This window comes from Syngnathus floridae, chromosome 21 (genome assembly GCF_059516105.1).
Source record: "Syngnathus floridae isolate MCC-2025c chromosome 21, RoL_Sflo_1.0, whole genome shotgun sequence".
Lineage (NCBI taxonomy): Eukaryota > Metazoa > Chordata > Actinopteri > Syngnathiformes > Syngnathidae > Syngnathus > Syngnathus floridae.
In genome coordinates, this window is record NC_142433.1 from 10,079,169 (window position 1) to 10,106,248 (window position 27,080).

Below are 27,080 nucleotides of genomic sequence, written 5' to 3' on the forward strand. Positions count from 1 at the left end.
GTCCAGTTGCAAGCAGAAAATAAAGATATTTCTGTTGATAATCGTCGCTGCTCAGTGGCTCACGGCCATCGCGCCAACAGATTTGAATCGGAGGTTCGGGCAATTACGTCATATCCGCGGCACATGACTGCGACGTAATACCCGCTTATCTGAAACGGCAGTTAAAAGTAGAGTTACATCAAGTTTTCTTGGAACCTAAACGAATGAAAGAAAACTATCATTTGGCCACAACCAACATTCACAGATACAACACAACGTGCGGGGTTGAGGTTAAAGATTGAGTGAAGGGCCCTCGTTTTAAACTACTGTTTTGAAAAGGAGTGGGAACAAGTAAGACGTATTTAATTTATTTAATGGGAAGTAGTAAGACTTATTAAATTTATTTAATCTACTTTTCTTCCCAGGCAAAATTTGATGTGCTGCAATTCCAAATTTCCAAAGTGAATGAAGGAATGAAGTCCTTTAAATTATGATTTTGTATAAATACTAGGCATTAACACAAAATCGACGGCACAAAATGGGCAGACTTTACTTGTTTGAAAAGGACTGGTTACAAGACAGACTTTTTTAATTTATTTAATGGGAAGAAGACTTATTTAGTTTAATTGATCTATTTTTGTTCCCTGCCAAAATTCGATTTGCTGCAATTCCAAATTTCCAAAGTGAATGAAGGAAAGAAGTCGTTTAAATTATGATTTTGTTTAAATACTAGGCATAGACACAAAATCTACGGCACAAAATGGGCAGACTTTACTTGTTTGAAGAGGACTGGTTACAAGACAGACTTTTCTGATTTATTTAATGGGAAGAAGACTTATTTAGTTTATTTAATCTATTTTTGTTCCCTGGCAAAATTGGATTTGCTGAAATTGTATTTTGCCAAATCTTGCCTTGAGACCTGATAGGAAGTATTAAACGCTTAGTTAAATCAATACAAGTTGGTAATAAGAGCGAGTAATGTTGGTTGAACCGATGAATGAAGGTTGAAAGCAATTTAAATTATGACTTTGTATAAATACTAGATATTAACAGAACATCTACTGCGCGAAATGGGCAGAGTTTACTTGTTTGAGAAGGAGTGGCTTATTCAAAACTAAGATTTATTTAATCTGTTTGTTCCCAGGCAAAATTGGATGTGATGCAATTCCAAATTTCACCACATGATGGTGCCCAATTTTGACTTCATAGGACATATTAAACACTTAGCTTGTTATCATGTTCAAGGTAATCAGATTTGTTTATCATTCTAATGGCCTCTTCAAAACTATTCTGGATTACTACTTTGGATCTATTCTACATTACTTGGCAACAACATACTCTGTAACAGATTAGGCAGTATAATCACATATGTTAACTTGAGAGTGCCCACACTCAATCTACTTATCGTGATGTGTTAAATCAATTACTGTTAGACATTATTTGTCTGATAATCTACCAAATCTTTGAATTGAAGAATTTGTGATTTAATTAATAGCTTGTTCAGGGTAATCAGACTTGTATATAATTCTAATGGCCTTCTTTTGAAAACTATTCTGAATTACAACTTTGGATCTTATATTACTTTGCAACAATCTACTCGGTGACAGATTAGGCAGTATAATCACATATGTTAACTTCAGTGCCCACACTGTATTTATTTATGGTTATTTGTTAAATCAAGTACTGTTAGACATGAAATAGGAAGTGTTTAACATAAATGTTATGGCTACTCACCATTGTAGCTCGCTCCTGGTCAATGATATGAGCCTCTTCTTGCAGTGGAAAACTTGCAGCCAACAAACACCGTGGAACCTAAAGGAATGAAATTAAACATTAACATTTCGCCCGGACCAACATTCACACGTACAACGCAACGCGGCTACACTTCTGCTATTACAAACGTAAATCTCCTTAAACACAACGAGTGTTACTTACCGTGTACGCTCTAGGCAAAATTGGATGTGATGCAATTCCAAATCTATCTGAAACGGCAGTTAAAAGTAGAGTTACATCAAGTTTTCTTTTTTAATCAACACAATCATTTACAACCGTTGACCAGAAAGAATCGTCGAAATTCGACGTCCCCCACAAACGCCACGCTCACTCGCTTTTCAGGGCAACAAAAGTACTTCTTTTTAAAAACGATGAGTTGTACTTACCGTGTACGCTCTGGACGGTCCAGTTGCAAGCAGAAAATAAAAATATTTCTCTTGTTAGTCGTATGTTACCATCCGCCGTGTCTTTGTCAACATCGCCGCCATTTTCCTACTTCCTGCTGCGAGCCACGCCCACGGATTTAAATTTGGGCGGAAGCTCTTTCCATTGGCGTCGTTTTCGCGTATAGCAAATCCGATTGGTTGGGAAGGGTGCACGGTTATGCAGCCGAGGGGTCCTGTGATCGGTGGGATGTAAAGTAGGCGTCGACGTCACGTCCGCGTCACGTGACCACGACGTGGCAGACGTCATATAGCAACCGCTGTTTTGTTTAGTAGACTTACAGTTGTTATGCATTGACATAATGGCGCACACACCAAATAGATTTAAATAAATTAAATAATTCTTCTGCCCACTCTCTTTTAAACAAGTTAACTCTCCCCGCGGATTTGAATTCCGGCGAAAGTTACGCCCATCGACGTCACGTATGTCACGTGACCACGACGTGGCAGATGTCATATAGCAACCGCTGTTTTGTTTAGTAGATTTACAGTTGTTATGCATTGGCATAATGGTGTGCACTCAAAATAGATTTAAATAAATTAAATATTTCTTCTGCCTACTCCCTTTTAAACAAGTTAACTCTGCCCACGTCCATTGACGTCTTGTCTGCGTCACGTGACCACGACGTAGCGACGTCATATAGTAACCGCTGTTTTGACCAGTAGACTTAGTTATTATGCGTTGACATAATGGCGCACTGGTTAGCATGGCCACCTCTTAAGCATGATGATGCGGGTTCGACGCCTGATCAATGTTAGCATGGAGTGAGCTGAAGTGCATGGCGCTGAAGATTTGAATCTTTGAAATGCGCTGAGGTCTGACATATCAGGCAGAATGGTTTGCCATCACGTTCAACAAAAAATAGAAACTTTCCCACTCTGATTAAAACGTCCTGTGTTCATCTACGTATTTTCGTTTTGCTGTGCATCTTTTCCCTGCCATTTCGAGAGCCCAATTGACACTCATAGTTTAAAGAAATGTGTTTGCCCATCCTACTTTGTGGAATTTCACCACATGCGCTTTTGACCAAAATACCAAATTGAACTCAAGTGAAGCCAACACGCACAACCCCCCCCCCACACACACACACACACACAAATGTTGATATGAACATAAAAGAGCCGCATGCGGTTCGGGAGTTGCGGCTTGGCCAAACCTGTACTATACAACTTTATTTGTATAAAATTTTCACAACAGCTGTCACACAAACAAAGCGGGAAAAACCGAAGACGTGCGTGTTCCGCCCACGCTGGATTTATTTGCACCTTTGAAAAGACACCGTATTGCCGCAGATGTGGCAAAGAGTACTTTTGGGCATCTGAGACGGAAGGATGTCCAAAGCATCACGTCACCTGCTCTGGTAGGCATGGTGGTGGGACGTTGAGGTCAACCGCTTTGGGGTTGGCTGAATCTTTGATCGCAGGATGCCACACACTTGAAGACAAAAGCAGAAAATCAGAGCTAAATGCAAAATGTACTCACCGGTGACTCCAAATTTTTTCCCCCCTGAAGAAACAGCTGGACGGGTGGCCCCGGCTGGCCAGTGGGACTCTTGTTATTCTGACCCTTTTTAGTGCGCGTTTGGGGCAACAACCGTTTTTTGTGGCGCTCTCTTCTGGTTCAAAAGTGCCCTGCATGTGAATTTGCTTTTCCTGCCTTCTGATTGGATGAGCGCCGGTGTGACGCGGTGCCTCTGTCACCGTGGCGGGGGGTATATGTTGGCATCGGAGCGTCTGCCAACGTCTGAGACCGGCTGGCAGTGTATCGGAGGTGTCGAGTGCGGTGCCGCTGGAGCTCACTCACCAGCTGGTGTTAGGGCCACAGAATGAAGGCCAAGGAGAAGAATATAAAGAGAAACAGAAACTTCTCCTCCAATTGTTTGATTTGTCTCTTCTGAGCTTCGATGAATTCTTTCAGCTCTTTGTTCCTCTAGGACGGACAAATGGAAAGTGGCATTCAAAAGCCAGTAAGCGTGCAAGTAAGTGCCGGGCTGGCTTTGGGCCCTTACCTGTTGCGCGCTGTGCAGCAGATCCATTCTCTCTTGGAGGATGCAAGCGTCGCGCTCCCTCAACTCGCACATCAGGGCTCGCTTCCATTGGTCCACGGCGCTCCTAAGCTCTTCTCTCTGATCCGCCGTCAGCACGTCATTCACGCCAGCGTGGCTGGCTTTTTCGCCGTCCGTGGCGGGGCAGTCCCGCTGCGGTAGCGCCTCGTACAACATGGCCTCCAGCTCCAGGATCCTCTGGGCCGCAATCCTCGTCCATCAGTGGTCCGGCGGGAGATTTGAGGGCGGCTTACCTTATGAGCCTGGTCCATGGAACACTTCCTGAAGTCCAACTCTTCATCCAGGTAGCCCTTCTGCTTGCAGAACATATCCTAGCACAGCTCAAGGTCAGAATTGTTGGGGCACATTGCCGGAGTTCCCCTTGGCTGATGTCGCGTGTCTGTCTACCTTCTCACTTTCAATGTCCAACATCTTCTGTTGAAGTGCTGACTTGGTCACTTTGATGTATTCTAACCACTGAGGAAAGGCTGCTGTCACATAAGCAGAATGCGAGAGCGTGCGTGGACGTGCGCGTTACCTTCTCGGCTAGGGTGAGAAGGGTCCTGGCGTGAATCACGACCACCTGCTCCTCGTTGGTGAGATTCTGCAAGAGCCCAAAGGCACAGCGTCAACAAGCTTCTTTCAGCGCAAAGCCTTCCAAAAGTCACATTTGAGCCGCCGAGTCTCGTGGAGTGCGAACATAAGGAGTTCGACATACACTTACGGCGTTATAGCCCAGGATGTCCAGCTTCTTCATCAGATCACTGATGACGATGTCCGGGGGAAAGGCGCAAGGAGCAATGTAAGGTGTTCTGGGACCTCGGGTTAAGGTTAGGGTTGCGAGGGACGGCTTACGTACGCTCACGCCCTCGGCCTCGCAGTAGATCTGCAAAGGGCTGAGGCCGTCTGGGAAACGGACTTGCAGACACTTCAAGACGGGGGAGCGCCACTCCCTCTCCTGAAAGGCAGAGGCATGCATCCGTCCGTCCGTCCGTCCGTCCGTCACATCTCTGGCCTCAACACGCTTGTGCGAGTCTTCCCACCTCCAGCTCCAGGATGCGGAACTCAAGCAGTTCGTTTTGGTCTCGGATATCCTGGATGTGCTCTTTCAGACGCGCTTCTTCCGCCTCCATCCGCCTGACCTGAAAAGACAGTCAGACCTCATCTGCGGGGCTTCCCGACAGGTGTGACGCCAAGCGACTCCGCCCAGCGCCTTTCTTTCCGTCACCTTTTCCGCCAACTGCTGATTGCTCTGACGCAGCAGCTGCTTCTCCTCCACCCACTTGACATTCTAGAAGAGACAAACGCGTGGACAGCTTTGGAATGTTGTGTCATTTTCATCCACAAATTCTTTGGTTGACTGGAAAATGACATTTGCTTTTCTCCGCATTTTCCCAGCCACGTTCGGGGGGGGGGTGGGGGGGGGGGGTTGGTCCAGTAATGCCAGACGGATGAGTGACTGAAGAATGTAGCTATTTTGTCTGAGAAAAAGGTGTGCTCATTGATGAGCTTACCTGTCCTTGTTGCTTCAGCGCTGACTCCAGATCTGCTACTCTGCTTTGATAGTGACCCATTTCTACCATCAGCTTTTCTCTGGTCTGAAAGGAGGAGGAGGGAGGCTCCTCCTCCTCCTTTCAGACCAGAGAACACCCGAGGCTGGGTGAGAACGGGGAGGCTGCGACCCGGCCGGGGGTTGCGGGAAGGGGCGCCACCTTGATCTCCTTCTCGGCGTCGTAGTCCCCTTCGCTGGTCTGGGCTAGCAGAGCGTAGGCTCGTTGCAGCGCTTGATATTCTTGCGTCAGCTGGCGGTAGCGAAGCTCCGCCTCTTCATGCACACACCAATGCAACACAGCACTAGTACCAGAATCAGTCAGACCGGCGACAAAGCACCCGCGACGCAAAGACGAGTCCGATTCCAGGCTGAAGAGGAATGTTTGGTGCCAATACGCTGGCAGAAATGGCGGGCTACCTCTTCGGGTTCCGTGTCGGGGGTTCTGTCGGTGTGAAAAGACAAGGACGATCCGTCCGAGTCCACCAACACGTCTTCGTCGTAGCCGTAAAATGTTTCGATGACCTGCGGGCGCGGAAGCAAACATCTCTCTGAACAAACTGAAGCGACACCTCACGATGAATCGACGAGAGGAACGATAGCGAGAAAAAGGCCATTTCATCTTGCGCAACACCAAGCAGCCGCAAACAAACAGACTCACCTTGCAGGACCTCACGCTTTGTTCCTCCTCAGAGATTCTCGACGTCGGTATCGTAGCAGCAAATCTCTCTCCTGTCGACACAAATAATCCGCCTTTGAGATTCTTTGGATGCAAAGGGAACGAACGGCTCCGGCGCAGAAACAAACGCGACTCACAATGACATTTCTGACATGAGCTCCTGTCTCCAGAGCCTGAAAAACACATCACCGGCGATGATTGGAGGGACGCTCGTCTTTTCCAAAAGTGACAACTACAGGGTGTGTCAGGGTTTTCCAGATTATCTTTATCGTATCATTGTGTTGCTTTGACTTTGACTGCGACCTGTAATAAATAATATTATTTATCCCCTATTTATCCCTATCGCTTATCCCTTCCTACACAAAGTTGTAAAACACCCCTTGCTATGTTTTGACTAGAGGTCAAGGGCTTCCTCTATTCAATCCACTCTTACACCCACCCTGTTTCTCTTAATTAAAATGCTCGTGCAGGAGCCGAGAGTCAGACTTCATTCGTACAACGGATGGACTCTCCACCTGCAGGTGTCCAAAAGAACTTACTTGTCTCCCGTGTGGTTCTTGCAAAATAAGTTGGAGCGAGCGCAACTCTAACAGGGTGCATTTTGCCACTAGCTGCCTACGGACAATGACGTCGCGCTCGCGGCTCATGGTTGACGGGCTGAGCAGCCGGGCAAGTCCGTCGTTTTCAGCGCACAGCGAGTGGCAAAGGCGCTGACAAAACGGGAGCTTTGAGCTGCTGAAAACGGCAAAACAAGTCTAAAGCGTGTTCAAACGCGTGCGCACAATGCTCCTGCTTGAAAGGTCGGAATTTAAGGGGCCAATTTTTTGGATGGCGGCCGCCGGCCAAGCTTTGGACGGAAAAGGTTTCCTGGCGACAGCGAGCGAGCGCGGCGCTGCCGTACGTGCACCGAGTCGCCTGCCTGAAGACCTTGGACAAGTCGTCGATGATGTGCCGCTGCTCCACAACTTGAAGGAACTCCATTTCACCGTCCTGCTGGCCGCAACCGCGGTCCAGGTCATTGAGCGAACTAGGCCTTCTCTGTGGAACACAAATGCAGTGGACTCTGTTGGCACGCCGCCGTTGTCCGCGTCGACTTACCAAGCTTGCCATCTCCTCGTTCTCCTGGGTGACAAAGCGCACTTTGTTTTCAAGGCGACACAGCACCAGCGAGAGTTCTTCATTCTTCCTGCTCAGGCGTTTGTTTTTGTACAGGAGTGGCAGAAACTGGCTTTCTGTTTCTCTCAGTCGCTTTAGCTGCAAGCATGAAGTGCGGGATGTGAAAGACGCACAACACGCGGGCCAGAACGTATCCATTCCTTTTGCATCGGTTTGAACGGAATCGTGGCTTTGGCTCCCAATAAAAGACATCTACCAGGCAACCGACTCGCCGCGCCGCTCAACTAATAAGCAAGCGCAATGGGTGCCTCGCTGGATGGCGCGCATCAAACGTAGCGCAAACCTTCAAGCGTGCCGTCAATAAATTACCAGTTCATTGCGCTCTTCAGAAAGCAGGGCGTTTCGATCCTCCAGTTTCCTGATGACTGCGCTGAGCTCAGCGATTTTCAGATGAAACCGTCGCGTGTCCCGATCCTCCTGAGACTGAAAACGCCCCGCAACACACACACACAAGCACTCGTTCAAAGTTCAAAACTGTTTTTGTGCTACCTTCCTCCAGCAACGAACTAAGTCATGCGTACTGCAAGTGTGTGATGAGGTGGCTTACGCAATAAAGAGGATTGCTAGTAGCGGCGTTGACCCCACTTCCAGGGTAGTTTAGGCCCGCCCTTTGGGAATCCCTCAGGGCAGCGATCTGCTGCTCGGCAGCCTGAGTCTGCAGCTGAAGGCGGTGGACGTGGCCGGCCCCAGGGCTTCATCCAAAACACTAACCGCTCTGTCTTTCAGCTTGATCTCATCCGTCTGGATGTACAAACGGGGAGCGCTCAGGCAGGCGGGCAAACTCATTTGCCAGAATTGTGACAAAAACAAAGAGAGCAACCGGCCAATTTTTTTCTTGAATCGACTAGAACACCTTTGCTGTGACAAAAGCGAAGCGAGCAACCGGACATTTTCTTCTTGTGAAATAGAATAGAATAGAATGCCTTAGGTGTCATTGCACTGCAGGTATACAACGAAATTGGGAACATAGCCACGCACCGCGCATCTGATCAGTCCTACCAGTCGGCGGATCTCCCTCTCGCAGTCTCTCTTGGTTCGGCTCAGCTCCTCCCGATGCTGGTGATGAGCCGATCGGAGCTCGGCCGCTCGGGACTGCCAGGCCTGCTGGGCCGCTGCCAGGGCTTCTTCCGCGCTCCTGGTGGAGGCGACACCGCTCGGTCTCCCGACACCGCCGCGTCTCCTCCACCTCCGCCAGCAAAGCGCCCCCCCTCCTCACCTGAGCAGACATTGCGCCACACCGGGCCGTTGAGACCGCAACGGAGCGCCGCGACGCTTACTGGGGACAAGCTACACAATACGGTAGCGGCCGCATCGAAGCCCGACGTGGCGTGCGGATAGTCAGACACGGATAGAGCGGATCACCTTGTCCATGGAGCCGTCCCTCAGGCTGAGGACCAAGGCATTCAGTCGCTGGATCTCTCCATCTTTGATTTTGATCACTCTCATCAGCTCCATTTCATGCTGCCGCAGTAATGTCTCCCTGGTAATGGCTAACTCTTTCTGCTTCTCCTCATGGAGTTTGCTTTTGAGTTCCGTCATGGCGGCGGTGGCACGGTGGTGCTCCGCCCGCAGGTCCTGACTTCTCTCTCTCTCCAGACAGCTGACCTGACATGACTTAGACTTAGACTTAGACAAACTTTATTGTCATCTTGTCTGCACATGGTGCATACAAAACGAAATTCCGTTGCATACGTCTTACAACAAAGTAGTGATATTGCAGTTGAATAGAAGTAACATATCCTATGAATATATATATATATACATATATACTATATATATATATATATATATATATATTAAAAATAAGTGCAGCAGTGATAATTATGCAATAGTGCAAGTAGGCAAAACAGTATTCAAGAGTGTGCAGAGGAATGCTAAACCATGTATTAAACTTCTATTTAAAGGGTTTATACAAGTTCAGTAAAGTTGGTAGTGCGAGATAGTGCAAGATAGAGGTCCGTAGTGTCATAAAGTACAGTTCTGTGAATGTGTGATGCAGAGTTCAGTTTAGAGCTCAACAGTTCTAGTGTTCAACAGTCTGATGACAGCAGGGAAAAAGCTGTTGCAGAACCTGGTGGACCTGCAGCGGATGCTGCAAACCTCTTCCCAGAGGGCAGCAGGGAGAACAGTCCATGGTGGGGGTGTGATGGGTCATTGATGATGTTACGGGCACGGGACATGCAGCGCTGAGATGAAATGTCCTGAATGGAGGGAAGAGGAGCCCCTATGATCCTCTCTGCTGTCCTCACCACTCTCCTCACGTTCTTCCAATCGGAGGCGGTGCAGCCTCCACACCACACAGAGAGACAGCTTGTCAGAATGCTCTCTATGGTGCTCCTGTAGAACGTCCTCATGATGGGTGGGGGCAGGTGGGCTCTCCTCATCCTCCGCAGGAAGTACAAGCGCTTCTGTGCCCTCTTGACCAGTGCCGTAGTGTTCATAGTCCAGGTGAGGTCTTCTGTGATGTGGACCCCCAGGAATTTGGTGGTGCTGACCACCTCCACAGCTGAGCTGTTGATGATCAGTGGAGCGTGGTGAGGCTGTTTTTTCCTGAAGTCGACGATGATCTCCTTCATCTTCTCCTCATTCAGGATCAGGCTGTTTTCTCTGCACCAGGCCACCAGCTGCTCCACCTCCTCTCTGTAGTCCAGGTCGTTGTTGTCTCTGATGAGCCCCACCACCGTTGTGTCGTCTGCTGACTTCACGATGTGATTGGTGGTGAACCTGAGGACGCAGTCGTGTGTCATCAGGGTGCACAGCAGGGGGCTCAGGACGCAGCCCTGAAGGGAGCCTGTGCTGAGGGTGATGACATCAGAGGTGTTCTGTCCGACCCGGACTGACTGAGGTCTGTTGGTGAGGAAGTCTAGCAGCCAGTTGCGAAGGGGGGTGTTGAAGCCCAGGTGTTCCAATTTTCCTACCAGATGCTGTGGGATGATGGTGTTAAACGCTGAGCTGAAGTCCAGGAACAGCCTCCGCACATGGGTGTTCTTCTCCTCCAGGTGAGCCAGGCTCAGGTGAAGAACGGAGGAGATGGCGTCCTGAGTGGAGCGGTTTTGCCGGTCGGCAAACTGGAACGGGTCAAATAATAGGGGGAGTCTGGAAACGATGTGACCTTTAAGCAGCCTTTCGAAGCACTTCATCATAACCGGAGTCAGTGCAACAGGCCGGTAATCATTAAATGAGGTGATTTGAGGTTTCTTCGGCACCGGAATGATGGAGGCAGTCTTAAAGCACGCCGGCACTGTGGCTTGGCCCAGCGAGGTGTTAAAAATGTCTGTGATGACCCCAGCCAGATGACTTGCACATTCCCTGAACACACGCCCAGGAATGTTGTCGGGGCCAGGGGCCTTACAGGGGTTGACTCTCCTCAGGGTCTTCAACACATCGGCGGAGTCAAGGCAGAGTACCTCCTCTTCCTGATGGGGGACAGTTTTAACTGCTGGAGTGCCGTTTAGTGCCTCGAACCTCCCAAAGAAGTTATTTAGACCATTTAGAAAGTCAACATCAACTACACCCACCGGGGGGGGGGAGGGTGAGTTGTAGTCTGTAATCGCCCGTATGCCTTGCCACATACTCCTGATGTTTTTGACGTCGTGGAAACGATCCTGAAATTTTCGACTGCGGTCTCGCTTCGCTATCCTGATGGCACGGTTCAAGTTGGCTCTCGCTGTCCTCAGTGTCTCCTTGTCGCCAGACTTGAAGGCAGAGTTCCGCGCTCGTAGCGTTTGACGTACCTCCTCAGTCATCCAGGGTCGTTGGTTGCCCCGGGTGATGATATTCTTAGTGGTGCTGACGTCCTCGGTGCATTTGTTGATGTAGGCTGACACAGTCATGGCACACGCATGTCTAATCTACATCGGGAAAACTGGGAGGGAGGGAGGCAGGCAGGGAGGCAGGCAGGGAGGCAGGCAGGGAGGCAGGCAGTGTCTGTCTGTTGAGGTTTTCACCTTGTTCTTCTCCTGCTGAAGTTCTAACTGGACGTCCATCAGTTTGGTTCTCAGCTCGTCATTGGCGGCCTGAAGGGCGTCCGTTCGCTCCGCCTTGGCCCGCCCTGCCGGAGCTCGTTTGGACATCTCTTACTCGAGTCTCGCCCGGTCGTCAGTCAGAGATCACAACATTTGTACCTGGAGAGCACAAACGCAGCGCTGTTTTCCACTGGCTTCGAACTCAACTTCAATCGGTACCGTAACTTACAACATCATAAACATAGAACTAGCTTGACTTATTCATTGAATAAATGCATTTGGTTCTTCAAAACTGCATCACGCAACATAGCGTGACCGAGACGGCCGTTATCCACCTGCGTGAAGTTATTTGGTGAAATGAATGAGATGTTTAAGACACCATCGTTCTGTCTCTATGTAGATGAAGGGAAATAATCGATTGCTGAAGGTCCAAAGGTGTTGTGATAAACAAATAAACATATTAGTGATTAGTGACATATTTGTGATAAACATATTAGGCAGGATAATAACATATATTAACGTGACTGCCCACACTGTATTTATTTATGGTTATTTGTTAAATCGAGTACTGTTAGACATGAAATAGGAAGTGTTTAACATAAATGGAAGACGAAAGGGGTACTCACCATTGTAGCTCCTGCTGGTCAATGATACGAGCCTCTTCTTGCAGTGGAAAACATACAGCCAACAAACACCGTGGAACCTAAAGGAATGAAATTAAACATTAACATTTAGCCTCAACCAACATTCACAGATACAACGCAACGCAAACTACACAAACGTAAATCTTTTTAAACACAATGAGTTGTACTTACCGTGTACGCTCTAGACGGTCCACTTGCAAGCAGAAAATAAAGATATTTCTGTTGATAATCGTCGTGTTTGTATCCGGTGTCTCGCTCAAGGCCATTGCGCCCACAGATTTGAATTTTGGCGAGAGTTCAGCCTATTGACGTCATTTCCGCGGTGTAATACCCGCATATCTGAAACGGCAAAGTTAAGAGTAGAGTTAAATAAAGTTTTTAGTCAACGCAATAATTTACAACCGTTGACCAGTCGAAATAATCGTCGAAATTTGGCGTCTGTGGCTGGAAGCAGACGCCGAGTTCGACATTCCTCCCAAACGCCACACTCCCTCGCTTTTCAGGGCTAAAAAAAAAACAGTTGTAATTACCTTGTACGCTCTAGACGGTCAAGTTGCAAGCTGAAAACAAAAATATTTGCCTTGTTAGTCATCGTGTTACTAACCGCTGTGTCTTGTTTGCCAGAATTGCCGCTTTCCTACTTCCTGTTGCAAGCCACGCCCACGGATTATAATTTTGCCGTGAGTTCCGCCTATTGACGTCATGTCCGCGTCACATGACTGCGACGTAATATTATCTAAAACTGTTTGTGCGGTATTGTGTTGTTCTGTGCGGTATTGTGTTATTCTGTGCGGCGTCGTGTTGTTCTGTGCGGCGTCGTGTTGTTCAGTGCGACGTCGTGTTGTTCAGTGCGGCATGGTGTTGTTCAGTGCGGCATGGTGTTGTTCAGTGCGGCATGGTGTTGTTCAGTGCGGCATAATGTTGTTCAGTGCGGCATAATGTTGTTCAGTGCGGCATGGTGTTGTTCAGTGCGGCATGGTGTTGTTCAGTGCGGCATGGTGTTGTTCAGTGCGGCATAATGTTGTTCAGTGCGCCATAATGTTGTTCAGTGCGGCATGGTGTTGTTCAGTGCGGGATGGTGTTGTTCAGTGCAGGATGGTGTTGTTCAGTGCGGCATGGTGTTGTTCAATGCGGCATGGTGTTGTTCAGTGCGGGATGGTGTTGTTCAGTGCGGCATGGTGTTGTTCAGTGCGGCATAATGTTGTTCAGTGCGGCATGGTGTTGTTCAGTGCGGCATGGTGTTGTTCAGTGCGGCATGGTGTTGTTCAGTGCGGCATGGTGTTGTTCAGTGCGGCATGGTGTTGTTCAGTGCGGCATGGTGTTGTTCAGTCCGGGATGGTGTTGTTCAATGCGGGATCGTGTTGTTCAGTGCGGGGTGGTGTTGTTCAGTGCGGGATGGTGTTGTTCAGTGCGGCATGGTGTTGTTCAATGCGGCATGGTGTTGTTCAGTGCGGGATGGTGTTGTTCATTGCGGCATGGTGTTGTTCAGTGCGGCATGGTGTTGTTCAGTGCGGCATGGTGTTGTTCAATGCGGCATGGTGTTGTTCAGTGCGGCATAATGTTGTTCAGTGCGGCATGGTGTTGTTCAGTGTGGAAAGGTGTTGTTCAGTGCAGGATGGTGTTGTTCAGTGCGGCATGGTGTTGTTCAATGCAGGATCGTGTTGTTCAGTGCAGCATAATGTTGTTCAGTGCAGCATGGTGTTGTTCAGTGCGGCATGGTGTTGTTCAATGCGGCATGGTGTTGTTCACTGCGGGATGGTGTTGTTCAATGCGGGATCGTGTTTTTCAGTGCGGCATAATGTTGTTCAGTGCAGCATGGTGTTGTTCAGTGCGGCATGGTGTTGTTCAGTGCGACATAATGTTGTTTAGTGCGGCATAATGTTGTTCAGTGCGGCATAATGTTGTTCAGTGCGGCATGGTGTTGTTCAGTGCGGCATGGTGTTGTTCAGTGCGGCATGGTGTTGTTCAGTGCAGGATGGTGTTGTTCAGTGCGGCATGGTGTTGTTCAATGCGGCATGGTGTTGTTCAGTGCGGGATGGTGTTGTTCAGTGCAGGATGGTGTTGTTCAGTGCGGCATGGTGTTGTTCAGTGCGGAATGGTGTTGTTCAGTGCGGCATGGTGTTGTTCAGTGCGGCATGGTGTTGTTCAGTGCAGGATGGTGTTGTTCAATGCGGGATCGTGTTGTTCAGTGCGGCATCGTGTTGTTCAGTGCGGCATGGTGTTGTTCAGTGCAGGATGGTGTTGTTCAGTGCGGCATGGTGTTGTTCAATGCGGCATGGTGTTGTTCAGTGCGGGATGGTGTTGTTCAGTGCGGCATGGTGTTGTTCAGTGCGGCATAATGTTGTTCAGTGCGGCATGGTGTTGTTCAGTGCGGCATGGTGTTGTTCAGTGCGGCATGGTGTTGTTCAGTGCGGCATGGTGTTGTTCAGTGCGGAATGGTGTTGTTCAGTGCGGCATGGTGTTGTTCAGTGCGGGATGGTGTTGTTCAATGCGGGATCGTGTTGTTCAGTGCGGGGTGGTGTTGTTCAGTGCAGGATGGTGTTGTTCAGTGCAGGATGGTGTTGTTCAGTGCGGCATGGTGTTGTTCAATGCAGGATCGTGTTGTTCAGTGCAGCATAATGTTGTTCAGTGCAGCATGGTGTTGTTCAGTGCGGCATGGTGTTGTTCAATGCGGCATGGTGTTGTTCAGTGCGGGATGGTGTTGTTCAGTGCGGCATGGTGTTTTTCAGTGCGGCATAATGTTGTTCAGTGCGGCATGGTGTTGTTCAGTGCGGCATGGTGTTGTTCAGTGCGACATAATGTTGTTCAGTGCGGCATAATGTTGTTCAGTGCGGCATGGTGTTGTTCAGTGCGGCATGGTGTTGTTCAGTGCGGCATGGTGTTGTTCAGTGCGGCATGGTGTTGTTCAGTGAAGGATGGTGTTGTTCAGTGCAGGATGGTGTTGTTCAATGCGGCATGGTGTTGTTCAGTGCGGGATGGTGTTGTTCAGTGCAGGATGGTGTTGTTCAGTGCGGCATAGTGTTGTTCAGTGCGGAATGGTGTTGTTCAGTGCGGCATGGTGTTGTTCAGTGCGGCATGGTGTTGTTCAGTGCAGGATGGTGTTGTTCAATGCGGGATGGTGTTGTTCAGTGCGGGATGGTGTTGTTCAGTGCAGGATGGTGTTGTTCAGTGCGGCATGGTGTTGTTCAATGCAGGATCGTGTTGTTCAGTGCAGCATAATGTTGTTCAGTGCAGCATGGTGTTGTTCAGTGCAGGATGGTGTTGTTCAATGCGGGATGGTGTTGTTCAGTGCGGGATGGTGTTGTTCAGTGCGGGATGGTGTTGTTCAGTGCAGGATGGTGTTGTTCAGTGCGGCATGGTGTTGTTCAATGCAGGATCGTGTTGTTCAGTGCAGCATAATGTTGTTCAGTGCAGCATGGTGTTGTTCAGTGCGGCATGGTGTTGTTCAATGCGGCATGGTGTTGTTCAGTGCGGGATGGTGTTGTTCAGTGCGGCATGGTGTTTTTCAGTGCGGCATAATGTTGTTCAGTGCGGCATGGTGTTGTTCAGTGCGGCATGGTGTTGTTCAGTGCGACATAATGTTGTTCAGTGCGGCATAATGTTGTTCAGTGCGGCATGGTGTTGTTCAGTGCAGCATAATGTTGTTCAGTGCGGCATGGTGTTGTTCAGTGCGGAATGGTGTTGTTCAGTGCGGCATGGTGTTGTTCAGTGCGGCATGGTGTTGTTCAGTGCGGCATGGTGTTGTTCAGTGCGGCATGGTGTTGTTCAGTGCGGGATGGTGTTCAATGCGGGATCGTGTTGTTCAGTGCGGCATGGTGTTGTTCAGTGCGGCATGGTGTTGTTCAGTGCGGCATGGTGTTGTTCATTTCGGCATAATGTTGTTCAGTGCGGCATAATGTTGTTTAGTGCGGCATGGTGTTGTTCAGTGCGGGATGGTGTTGTTCAGTGCGTTATAATGTTGTTCAGTGCGGCATGGTGTTGTTCAGTGCGGCATGGTGTTGTTCAGTGCGGCATGGTGTTGTTCAGTGCGGCATAATGTTGTTCAGTGCGGCATAATGTTGTTCAGTGCGGCATGGTGTTGTTCAGTGCGGGATGGTGTTGTTCAGTGCGGGATGGTGTTGTTCAGTGCGGCATGGTGTTCAATGCGGAATGGTGTTGTTCAGTGCAGGATGGTGTTGTTCAGTGCGGCATGGTGTTGTTCAGTGCGGCATGGTGTTGTTCAGTGCGGCATAATGTTGTTCAGTGCGGCATGGTGTTGTTCAGTGCGGCATGGTGTTGTTCAGTGCGGCATGGTGTTGTTCAGTGCGGCATGGTGTTGTTCAGTGCGGCATAATGTTGTTCAGTGCGGCATGGTGTTGTTCAGTGCGGCATGGTGTTGTTCAGTGCGGCATAATGTTCAGTGCGGCATAATGTTGTTCAGTGCGGCATGGTGTTGTTCAGTGCGGGATGGTGTTGTTCAGTGCAGGATGGTGTTGTTCAGTGCGGGATGGTGTCTTTCAGTGCGGCATGGTGTCTTTCAGTGCGGCATGGTGTCGTTCAGTGCGGCATGGTGTCTTTCAGTGCGGCATGGTGTCGTTCAGTGAGGCATGGTGTTGTTCAGTGCGGCATGGTGTTGTTTAGTGCGGCATGGTGTTGTTCAGTGCGGGATGGTGTTGTTCAGTGCGGGATGGTGTTGTTCAGTGTGGCATGGTGTTCAGTGCGGCATGGTGTTGTTCAGTGCGGTATCGTGTTGTTCAGTGCGGTATCGTGTTTCTCAGTGCGGTATCGTGTTGTTCAGTGCAGTATCGTTGTGTTGTTCTTATTGTGTTTAACACTTAGCCTCTAACACTTAGCCTCTAACACTTAGCCTCTAGCATCTAGAAGGTAAATAAATAGGAAGGAAGGACTCACCGGTGACGCCTTCGCCCACGTCCAAGCGTTGTACTTTGTATTTTCATCCTTCTGACAGTGGAAAACATAGCCAACAAACACCGTGGAACCTAAACGAATGAAAGAAAACTATCATTTGGCCACAACCAACATTCACAGATACAACACAATGTGACGTGCGGGGTTGAGGTTAAAGGTTGAGTGAAGGGCCCTCGTTTTAAACTACTTTTTTGAAAAGGATTGGGAACAAGTAAGACGTATTTAATTTATTTAATGGGAAGTAGTAAGAGCTATATAATTTAATCTATGTATTATATTCTATTGTATTGTATTCTGTTGTATTCTTTTGGATTGTATTCACACTAACCCCACTAAAACTTCAGCCCACAAAAACTCGCCTCTGGCGCCTAGCCTCTGGCACTTAGCCTCTAACACTTAGCCTTTAACACTTAGCCTTTAACACTTAGCCTTTAACACTTAGCCTTTAACACTTAGCCTAGAAGGTGAATAAATAGGGTTAAAGGTTGAGTGAAGGGACCTCGTTTTAAACTACTTTTTTGAAAAGGAGTGGGAACAAGTAAGACGTATTTAATTTATTTAATGGGAAGTAGTAAGACTTATTAAATTTATTTAATCTACTTTTCTTCCCAGGCAAAATTTGATGTGCTGCAATTCCAAATTTCCAAAGTGAATGAAGGAATGAAGTCCTTTAAATTATGATTTTGTATAAACACTAGGCATTAACACAAAATCGACGGCACAAAATGGGCAGACTTTACTTGTTTGAAAAGGACTGGTTACAAGACAGACTTTTTTAATTTATTTAATGGGAAGAAGACTTATTTAGTTTAATTGATCTATTTTTGTTCCCTGGCAAAATTCGATTTGCTGCAATTCCAAATTTCCAAAGTGAATGAAGGAAAGAAGTCGTTTAAATTATGATTTTGTTTAAATACTAGGCATAGACACAAAATCTACGGCACAAAATGGGCAGACTTTACTTGTTTGAAGAGGACTGGTTACAAGACAGACTTTTCTGATTTATTTAATGGGAAGAAGACTTATTTAGTTTATTTAATCTATTTTTGTTCCCTGGCAAAATTGGATTTGCTGAAATTGTATTTTGCCAAATCTTGCCTTGAGACCTGATAGGAAGTATTAAACGCTTAGTTAAATCAATACAAGTTGGTAATAAGAGCGAGTAATGTTGGTTGAACCGATGAATGAAGGTTGAAAGCAATTTAAATTATGACTTTGTATAAATACTAGATATTAACAGAACATCTACTGCGCAAAATGGGCAGAGTTTACTTGTTTGAGAAGGAGTGGCTTATTCAAAACTAAGATTTATTTAATCTGTTTGTTCCCAGGCAAAATTGGATGTGATGCAATTCCAAATTTCACCACATGATGGTGCCCAATTTTGACTTCATAGGACATATTAAACACTTAGCTTGTTATTATGTTCAAGGTAATCAGATTTGTTTATTATTCTAATGGCCTCTTCAAAACTATTCTGGATTACTACTTTGGATCTATTCTACATTACTTGGCAACAACATACTCTGTAACAGATTAGGCAGTATAATCATATCTGTTAACTTGAGAGTGCCCACACTCAATCTACTTATCGTGATGTGTTAAATCAATTACTGTTAGACATTATTTGTCTGATAATCTACCAAATCTTTGAATTGAAGAATTTGTGATTTAATTAATAGCTTGTTGTTATGTTAAGGGTAATCAGACTTGTATATAATTCTAATGGCCTTCTTTTGAAAACTATTCTGAATTACAACTTTGGATCTTATATTACTTTGCAACAATCTACTCCGTGACAGATTAGGCAGTATAATCACATATGTTAACTTCAGTGCCCACACTGTATTTATTTATGGTTATTTGTTAAATCAAGTACTGTTAGACATGAAATAGGAAGTGTTTAACATAAATGTTATGGCTACTCACCATTGTAGCTCGCTCCTGGTCAATGATACGAGCCTCTTCTTGCAGTGGAAAACTTGCAGCCAACAAACACCGTGGAACCTAAAGGAATGAAATTAAACATTAACATTTCGCCTCGACCAATTTTCACACGTACAACGCAACGCGGCTACACTTCTGCTATTACAAACGTAAATCTCCTTAAACACAATGAGTGTTACTTACCGTGTACGCTCTAGACGGTCCAGTTGCAAGCAGAAAATAAAGATATTTCTGTTGATAATCGTCGCTGCTCAGTGGCTCACGGCCATCGCGCCAACAGATTTGAATCGGAGGTTCGGGCAATTACGTCATATCCGCGGCACATGACTGCGACGTAATACCCGCTTATCTGAAACGGCAGTTAAAAGTAGAGTTACATCAAGTTTTCTTGGAACCTAAACGAATGAAAGAAAACTATCATTTGGCCACAACCAACATTCACAGATACAACACAACGTGCGGGGTTGAGGTTAAAGATTGAGTGAAGGGCCCTCGTTTTAAACTACTGTTTTGAAAAGGAGTGGGAACAAGTAAGACGTATTTAATTTATTTAATGGGAAGTAGTAAGACTTATTAAATTTATTTAATCTACTTTTCTTCCCAGGCAAAATTTGATGTGCTGCAATTCCAAATTTCCAAAGTGAATGAAGGAATGAAGTCCTTTAAATTATGATTTTGTATAAATACTAGGCATTAACACAAAATCGACGGCACAAAATGGGCAGACTTTACTTGTTTGAAAAGGACTGGTTACAAGACAGACTTTTTTAATTTATTTAATGGGAAGAAGACTTATTTAGTTTAATTGATCTATTTTTGTTCCCTGCCAAAATTCGATTTGCTGCAATTCCAAATTTCCAAAGTGAATGAAGGAAAGAAGTCGTTTAAATTATGATTTTGTTTAAATACTAGGCATAGACACAAAATCTACGGCACAAAATGGGCAGACTTTACTTGTTTGAAGAGGACTGGTTACAAGACAGACTTTTCTGATTTATTTAATGGGAAGAAGACTTATTTAGTTTATTTAATCTATTTTTGTTCCCTGGCAAAATTGGATTTGCTGAAATTGTATTTTGCCAAATCTTGCCTTGAGACCTGATAGGAAGTATTAAACGCTTAGTTAAATCAATACAAGTTGGTAATAAGAGCGAGTAATGTTGGTTGAACCGATGAATGAAGGTTGAAAGCAATTTAAATTATGACTTTGTATAAATACTAGATATTAACAGAACATCTACTGCGCGAAATGGGCAGAGTTTACTTGTTTGAGAAGGAGTGGCTTATTCAAAACTAAGATTTATTTAATCTGTTTGTTCCCAGGCAAAATTGGATGTGATGCAATTCCAAACTTCACCACATGATGGTGCCCAATTTTGACTTCATAGGACATATTAAACACTTAGCTTGTTATTATGTTCAAGGTAATCAGATTTGTTTATTATTCTAATGGCCTCTTCAAAACTATTCTGGATTACTACTTTGGATCTATTCTACATTACTTGGCAACAACATACTCTGTAACAGATTAGGCAGTATAATCATATCTGTTAACTTGAGAGTGCCCACACTCAATCTACTTATCGTGATGTGTTAAATCAATTACTGTTAGACATTATTTGTCTGATAATCTACCAAATCTTTGAATTGAAGAATTTGTGATTTAATTAATAGCTTGTTGTTATGTTAAGGGTAATCAGACTTGTATATAATTCTAATGGCCTTCTTTTGAAAACTATTCTGAATTACAACTTTGGATCTTATATTACTTTGCAACAATCTACTCCGTGACAGATTAGGCAGTATAATCACATATGTTAACTTCAGTGCCCACACTGTATTTATTTATGGTTATTTGTTAAATCAAGTACTGTTAGACATGAAATAGGAAGTGTTTAACATAAATGTTATGGCTACTCACCATTGTAGCTCGCTCCTGGTCAATGATACGAGCCTCTTCTTGCAGTGGAAAACTTGCAGCCAACAAACACCGTGGAACCTAAAGGAATGAAATTAAACATTAACATTTCGCCTCGACCAATTTTCACACGTACAACGCAACGCGGCTACACTTCTGCTATTACAAACGTAAATCTCCTTAAACACAATGAGTGTTACTTACCGTGTACGCTCTAGACGGTCCAGTTGCAAGCAGAAAATAAAGATATTTCTGTTGATAATCGTCGCTGCTCAGTGGCTCACGGCCATCGCGCCAACAGATTTGAATCGGAGGTTCGGGCAATTACGTCATATCCGCGGCACATGACTGCGACGTAATACCCGCTTATCTGAAACGGCAGTTAAAAGTAGAGTTACATCAAGTTTTCTTGGAACCTAAACGAATGAAAGAAAACTATCATTTGGCCACAACCAACATTCACAGATACAACACAACGTGCGGGGTTGAGGTTAAAGATTGAGTGAAGGGCCCTCGTTTTAAACTACTGTTTTGAAAAGGAGTGGGAACAAGTAAGACGTATTTAATTTATTTAATGGGAAGTAGTAAGACTTATTAAATTTATTTAATCTACTTTTCTTCCCAGGCAAAATTTGATGTGCTGCAATTCCAAATTTCCAAAGTGAATGAAGGAATGAAGTCCTTTAAATTATGATTTTGTATAAATACTAGGCATTAACACAAAATCGACGGCACAAAATGGGCAGACTTTACTTGTTTGAAAAGGACTGGTTACAAGACAGACTTTTTTAATTTATTTAATGGGAAGAAGACTTATTTAGTTTAATTGATCTATTTTTGTTCCCTGCCAAAATTCGATTTGCTGCAATTCCAAATTTCCAAAGTGAATGAAGGAAAGAAGTCGTTTAAATTATGATTTTGTTTAAATACTAGGCATAGACACAAAATCTACGGCACAAAATGGGCAGACTTTACTTGTTTGAAGAGGACTGGTTACAAGACAGACTTTTCTGATTTATTTAATGGGAAGAAGACTTATTTAGTTTATTTAATCTATTTTTGTTCCCTGGCAAAATTGGATTTGCTGAAATTGTATTTTGCCAAATCTTGCCTTGAGACCTGATAGGAAGTATTAAACGCTTAGTTAAATCAATACAAGTTGGTAATAAGAGCGAGTAATGTTGGTTGAACCGATGAATGAAGGTTGAAAGCAATTTAAATTATGACTTTGTATAAATACTAGATATTAACAGAACATCTACTGCGCGAAATGGGCAGAGTTTACTTGTTTGAGAAGGAGTGGCTTATTCAAAACTAAGATTTATTTAATCTGTTTGTTCCCAGGCAAAATTGGATGTGATGCAATTCCAAATTTCACCACATGATGGTGCCCAATTTTGACTTCATAGGACATATTAAACACTTAGCTTGTTATCATGTTCAAGGTAATCAGATTTGTTTATCATTCTAATGGCCTCTTCAAAACTATTCTGGATTACTACTTTGGATCTATTCTACATTACTTGGCAACAACATACTCTGTAACAGATTAGGCAGTATAATCACATATGTTAACTTGAGAGTGCCCACACTCAATCTACTTATCGTGATGTGTTAAATCAATTACTGTTAGACATTATTTGTCTGATAATCTACCAAATCTTTGAATTGAAGAATTTGTGATTTAATTAATAGCTTGTTCAGGGTAATCAGACTTGTATATAATTCTAATGGCCTTCTTTTGAAAACTATTCTGAATTACAACTTTGGATCTTATATTACTTTGCAACAATCTACTCGGTGACAGATTAGGCAGTATAATCACATATGTTAACTTCAGTGCCCACACTGTATTTATTTATGGTTATTTGTTAAATCAAGTACTGTTAGACATGAAATAGGAAGTGTTTAACATAAATGTTATGGCTACTCACCATTGTAGCTCGCTCCTGGTCAATGATATGAGCCTCTTCTTGCAGTGGAAAACTTGCAGCCAACAAACACCGTGGAACCTAAAGGAATGAAATTAAACATTAACATTTCGCCCGGACCAACATTCACACGTACAACGCAACGCGGCTACACTTCTGCTATTACAAACGTAAATCTCCTTAAACACAACGAGTGTTACTTACCGTGTACGCTCTAGGCAAAATTGGATGTGATGCAATTCCAAATCTATCTGAAACGGCAGTTAAAAGTAGAGTTACATCAAGTTTTCTTTTTTAATCAACACAATCATTTACAACCGTTGACCAGAAAGAATCGTCGAAATTCGACGTCCCCCACAAACGCCACGCTCACTCGCTTTTCAGGGCAACAAAAGTACTTCTTTTTAAAAACGATGAGTTGTACTTACCGTGTACGCTCTGGACGGTCCAGTTGCAAGCAGAAAATAAAAATATTTCTCTTGTTAGTCGTATGTTACCATCCGCCGTGTCTTTGTCAACATCGCCGCCATTTTCCTACTTCCTGCTGCGAGCCACGCCCACGGATTTAAATTTGGGCGGAAGCTCTTTCCATTGGCGTCGTTTTCGCGTATAGCAAATCCGATTGGTTGGGAAGGGTGCACGGTTATGCAGCCGAGGGGTCCTGTGATCGGTGGGATGTAAAGTAGGCGTCGACGTCACGTCCGCGTCACGTGACCACGACGTGGCAGACGTCATATAGCAACCGCTGTTTTGTTTAGTAGACTTACAGTTGTTATGCATTGACATAATGGCGCACACACCAAATAGATTTAAATAAATTAAATAATTCTTCTGCCCACTCTCTTTTAAACAAGTTAACTCTCCCCGCGGATTTGAATTCCGGCGAAAGTTACGCCCATCGACGTCACGTATGTCACGTGACCACGACGTGGCAGATGTCATATAGCAACCGCTGTTTTGTTTAGTAGATTTACAGTTGTTATGCATTGGCATAATGGTGTGCACTCAAAATAGATTTAAATAAATTAAATATTTCTTCTGCCTACTCCCTTTTAAACAAGTTAACTCTGCCCACGTCCATTGACGTCTTGTCTGCGTCACGTGACCACGACGTAGCGACGTCATATAGTAACCGCTGTTTTGACCAGTAGACTTAGTTATTATGCGTTGACATAATGGCGCACTGGTTAGCATGGCCACCTCTTAAGCATGATGATGCGGGTTCGACGCCTGATCAATGTTAGCATGGAGTGAGCTGAAGTGCATGGCGCTGAAGATTTGAATCTTTGAAATGCGCTGAGGTCTGACATATCAGGCAGAATGGTTTGCCATCACGTTCAACAAAAAATAGAAACTTTCCCACTCTGATTAAAACGTCCTGTGTTCATCTACGTATTTTCGTTTTGCTGTGCATCTTTTCCCTGCCATTTCGAGAGCCCAATTGACACTCATAGTTTAAAGAAATGTGTTTGCCCATCCTACTTTGTGGAATTTCACCACATGCGCTTTTGACCAAAATACCAAATTGAACTCAAGTGAAGCCAACACGCACAACCCCCCCCCCCCCCCCCCACACACACACACAAATGTTGATATGAACATAAAAGAGCCGCATGCGGTTCGGGAGTTGCGGCTTGGCCAAACCTGTACTATACAACTTTATTTGTATAAAATTTTCACAACAGCTGTCACACAAACAAAGCGGGAAAAACCGAAGACGTGCGTGTTCCGCCCACGCTGGATTTATTTGCACCTTTGAAAAGACACCGTATTGCCGCAGATGTGGCAAAGAGTACTTTTGGGCATCTGAGACGGAAGGATGTCCAAAGCATCACGTCACCTGCTCTGGTAGGCATGGTGGTGGGACGTTGAGGTCAACCGCTTTGGGGTTGGCTGAATCTTTGATCGCAGGATGCCACACACTTGAAGACAGAAGCAGAAAATCAGAGCTAAATGCAAAATGTACTCACCGGTGACTCCAAATTTTTTCCCCCCTGAAGAAACAGCTGGACGGGTGGCCCCGGCTGGCCAGTGGGACTCTTGTTATTCTGACCCTTTTTAGTGCGCGTTTGGGGCAACAACCGTTTTTTGTGGCGCTCTCTTCTGGTTCAAAAGTGCCCTGCATGTGAATTTGCTTTTCCTGCCTTCTGATTGGATGAGCGCCGGTGTGACGCGGTGCCTCTGTCACCGTGGCGGGGGGTATACGTTGGCATCGGAGCGTCTGCCAACGTCTGAGACCGGCTGGCAGTGTATCGGAGGTGTCGAGTGCGGTGCCGCTGGAGCTCACTCACCAGCTGGTGTTAGGGCCACAGAATGAAGGCCAAGGAGAAGAATATAAAGAGAAACAGAAACTTCTCCTCCAATTGTTTGATTTGTCTCTTCTGAGCTTCGATGAATTCTTTCAGCTCTTTGTTCCTCTAGGACGGACAAATGGAAAGTGGCATTCAAAAGCCAGTAAGCGTGCAAGTAAGTGCCGGGCTGGCTTTGGGCCCTTACCTGTTGCGCGCTGTGCAGCAGATCCATTCTCTCTTGGAGGATGCAAGCGTCGCGCTCCCTCAACTCGCACATCAGGGCTCGCTTCCATTGGTCCACGGCGCTCCTAAGCTCTTCTCTCTGATCCGCCGTCAGCACGTCATTCACGCCAGCGTGGCTGGCTTTTTCGCCGTCCGTGGCGGGGCAGTCCCGCTGCGGTAGCGCCTCGTACAACATGGCCTCCAGCTCCAGGATCCTCTGGGCCGCAATCCTCGTCCATCAGTGGTCCGGCGGGAGATTTGAGGGCGGCTTACCTTATGAGCCTGGTCCATGGAACACTTCCTGAAGTCCAACTCTTCATCCAGGTAGCCCTTCTGCTTGCAGAACATATCCTAGCACAGCTCAAGGTCAGAATTGTTGGGGCACATTGCCGGAGTTCCCCTTGGCTGATGTCGCGTGTCTGTCTACCTTCTCACTTTCAATGTCCAACATCTTCTGTTGAAGTGCTGACTTGGTCACTTTGATGTATTCTAACCACTGAGGAAAGGCTGCTGTCACATAAGCAGAATGCGAGAGCGTGCGTGGACGTGCGCGTTACCTTCTCGGCTAGGGTGAGAAGGGTCCTGGCGTGAATCACGACCACCTGCTCCTCGTTGGTGAGATTCTGCAAGAGCCCAAAGGCACAGCGTCAACAAGCTTCTTTCAGCGCAAAGCCTTCCAAAAGTCACATTTGAGCCGCCGAGTCTCGTGGAGTGCGAACATAAGGAGTTCGACATACACTTACGGCGTTATAGCCCAGGATGTCCAGCTTCTTCATCAGATCACTGATGACGATGTCCGGGGGAAAGGCGCAAGGAGCAATGTAAGGTGTTCTGGGACCTCGGGTTAAGGTTAGGGTTGCGAGGGACGGCTTACGTACGCTCACGCCCTCGGCCTCGCAGTAGATCTGCAAAGGGCTGAGGCCGTCTGGGAAACGGACTTGCAGACACTTCAAGACGGGGGAGCGCCACTCCCTCTCCTGAAAGGCAGAGGCATGCATCCGTCCGTCCGTCCGTCCGTCCGTCACATCTCTGGCCTCAACACGCTTGTGCGAGTCTTCCCACCTCCAGCTCCAGGATGCGGAACTCAAGCAGTTCGTTTTGGTCTCGGATATCCTGGATGTGCTCTTTCAGACGCGCTTCTTCCGCCTCCATCCGCCTGACCTGAAAAGACAGTCAGACCTCATCTGCGGGGCTTCCCGACAGGTGTGACGCCAAGCGACTCCGCCCAGCGCCTTTCTTTCCGTCACCTTTTCCGCCAACTGCTGATTGCTCTGACGCAGCAGCTGCTTCTCCTCCACCCACTTGACATTCTAGAAGAGACAAACGCGTGGACAGCTTTGGAATGTTGTGTCATTTTCATCCACAAATTCTTTGGTTGACTGGAAAATGACATTTGCTTTTCTCCGCATTTTCCCAGCCACGTTCGGGGGGGGGTGGGGGGGGGGGGGGTTGGTCCAGTAATGCCAGACGGATGAGTGACTGAAGAATGTAGCTATTTTGTCTGAGAAAAAGGTGTGCTCATTGATGAGCTTACCTGTCCTTGTTGCTTCAGCGCTGACTCCAGATCTGCTACTCTGCTTTGATAGTGACCCATTTCTACCATCAGCTTT

General features: G+C 46.1%; 3 protein-coding genes across 7 annotated transcripts; all 3 read right to left on the minus strand.

Annotated features, from left to right (window-relative positions):
- Nucleotides 1-3,297: 3,297 nt before the first annotated feature.
- On the minus strand, nt 3,298-5,505 carry LOC148380549 (janus kinase and microtubule-interacting protein 3-like). 2 transcript variants are annotated; one of them, XM_088366046.1, is made up of 8 exons: nt 5,284-5,505; nt 4,965-5,198; nt 4,779-4,844; nt 4,649-4,717; nt 4,495-4,572; nt 4,205-4,438; nt 4,000-4,125; nt 3,298-3,630 (listed from the first exon to the last, which is right to left on the minus strand). In XM_088366046.1, exons 1-7 carry the CDS (start codon nt 5,371-5,373, stop codon nt 4,009-4,011), a joined length of 888 nt encoding a protein of 295 aa, XP_088222172.1. In that variant the 5' UTR covers nt 5,374-5,505; the 3' UTR covers nt 3,298-3,630; nt 4,000-4,008. The 2 variants fall into 2 exon arrangements, with proteins under 2 accessions (XP_088222172.1, XP_088222171.1); XM_088366045.1 differs by lacking the exon at nt 3,298-3,630 and having other exon boundaries at nt 3,685-4,125.
- A 545-nt stretch (nt 5,506-6,050) lies between these two features.
- LOC148380550 (janus kinase and microtubule-interacting protein 3-like) lies at nt 6,051-12,630 on the minus strand. Of its 3 annotated transcripts, none has more exons than XR_015855209.1 (6): nt 12,425-12,625; nt 12,236-12,312; nt 11,592-11,768; nt 6,451-6,521; nt 6,210-6,314; nt 6,051-6,065 (listed from the first exon to the last, which is right to left on the minus strand). XR_015855209.1 is itself a non-coding variant. In XM_088366104.1 (6 exons), the coding sequence occupies exons 3-6, from the start codon at nt 11,715-11,717 to the stop codon at nt 8,378-8,380; spliced, it is 594 nt and encodes a 197-aa protein (XP_088222230.1). In that variant the 5' UTR covers nt 11,718-11,768; nt 12,236-12,312; nt 12,425-12,630; the 3' UTR covers nt 8,363-8,377. The 3 variants fall into 3 exon arrangements, 1 of the variants encoding a protein (XP_088222230.1); XM_088366104.1 differs by lacking the exons at nt 6,051-6,065; nt 6,210-6,314; nt 6,451-6,521 and adding exons at nt 8,363-8,385; nt 8,644-8,860; nt 9,007-9,249 and having other exon boundaries at nt 12,425-12,630; XR_015855208.1 differs by lacking the exons at nt 6,051-6,065; nt 6,210-6,314; nt 6,451-6,521 and adding an exon at nt 10,399-11,464 and having other exon boundaries at nt 12,425-12,618.
- An 11,954-nt stretch (nt 12,631-24,584) lies between these two features.
- Nucleotides 24,585-26,754, minus strand: LOC148380551 (janus kinase and microtubule-interacting protein 3-like). Of its 2 annotated transcripts, XM_088365519.1 has the most exons (8): nt 26,533-26,754; nt 26,214-26,447; nt 26,028-26,093; nt 25,898-25,966; nt 25,744-25,821; nt 25,454-25,687; nt 25,249-25,374; nt 24,585-24,879 (listed from the first exon to the last, which is right to left on the minus strand). In XM_088365519.1, the coding sequence occupies exons 1-7, from the start codon at nt 26,620-26,622 to the stop codon at nt 25,258-25,260; spliced, it is 888 nt and encodes a 295-aa protein (XP_088221645.1). In that variant the 5' UTR covers nt 26,623-26,754; the 3' UTR covers nt 24,585-24,879; nt 25,249-25,257. The 2 variants fall into 2 exon arrangements, with proteins under 2 accessions (XP_088221645.1, XP_088221644.1); XM_088365518.1 differs by lacking the exon at nt 24,585-24,879 and having other exon boundaries at nt 24,934-25,374.
- Nucleotides 26,755-27,080: the final 326 nt, after the last annotated feature.

Coding starts and splice junctions, on each gene's coding strand:
- LOC148380549 (XM_088366046.1), bottom strand. CDS start 5,373: ATGGAGGCGGAAGAAGCGCGTCTGAAAGAGCACATCCAGGATATCCGA. Junction 4,845..4,964: donor ACATCCTGGGCTATAACGCC/GTAAGTGTATGT, acceptor GGGCTCTTGCAG/AATCTCACCAACGAGGAGCA. Junction 4,718..4,778: donor TTCTCACCCTAGCCGAGAAG/GTAACGCGCACG, acceptor GCCTTTCCTCAG/TGGTTAGAATACATCAAAGT.
- LOC148380550 (XM_088366104.1), bottom strand. CDS start 11,717: ATGTCCAAACGAGCTCCGGCAGGGCGGGCCAAGGCGGAGCGAACGGAC. Junction 9,250..11,591: donor TTCAGCAGGAGAAGAACAAG/GTGAAAACCTCA, acceptor AAGTCATGTCAG/GTCAGCTGTCTGGAGAGAGA. Junction 8,861..9,006: donor GGGACGGCTCCATGGACAAG/GTGATCCGCTCT, acceptor ATGTCTGCTCAG/GTGAGGAGGGGGGGCGCTTT.
- LOC148380551 (XM_088365519.1), bottom strand. CDS start 26,622: ATGGAGGCGGAAGAAGCGCGTCTGAAAGAGCACATCCAGGATATCCGA. Junction 26,448..26,532: donor TCCGCATCCTGGAGCTGGAG/GTGGGAAGACTC, acceptor TCTGCCTTTCAG/GAGAGGGAGTGGCGCTCCCC. Junction 26,094..26,213: donor ACATCCTGGGCTATAACGCC/GTAAGTGTATGT, acceptor GGGCTCTTGCAG/AATCTCACCAACGAGGAGCA.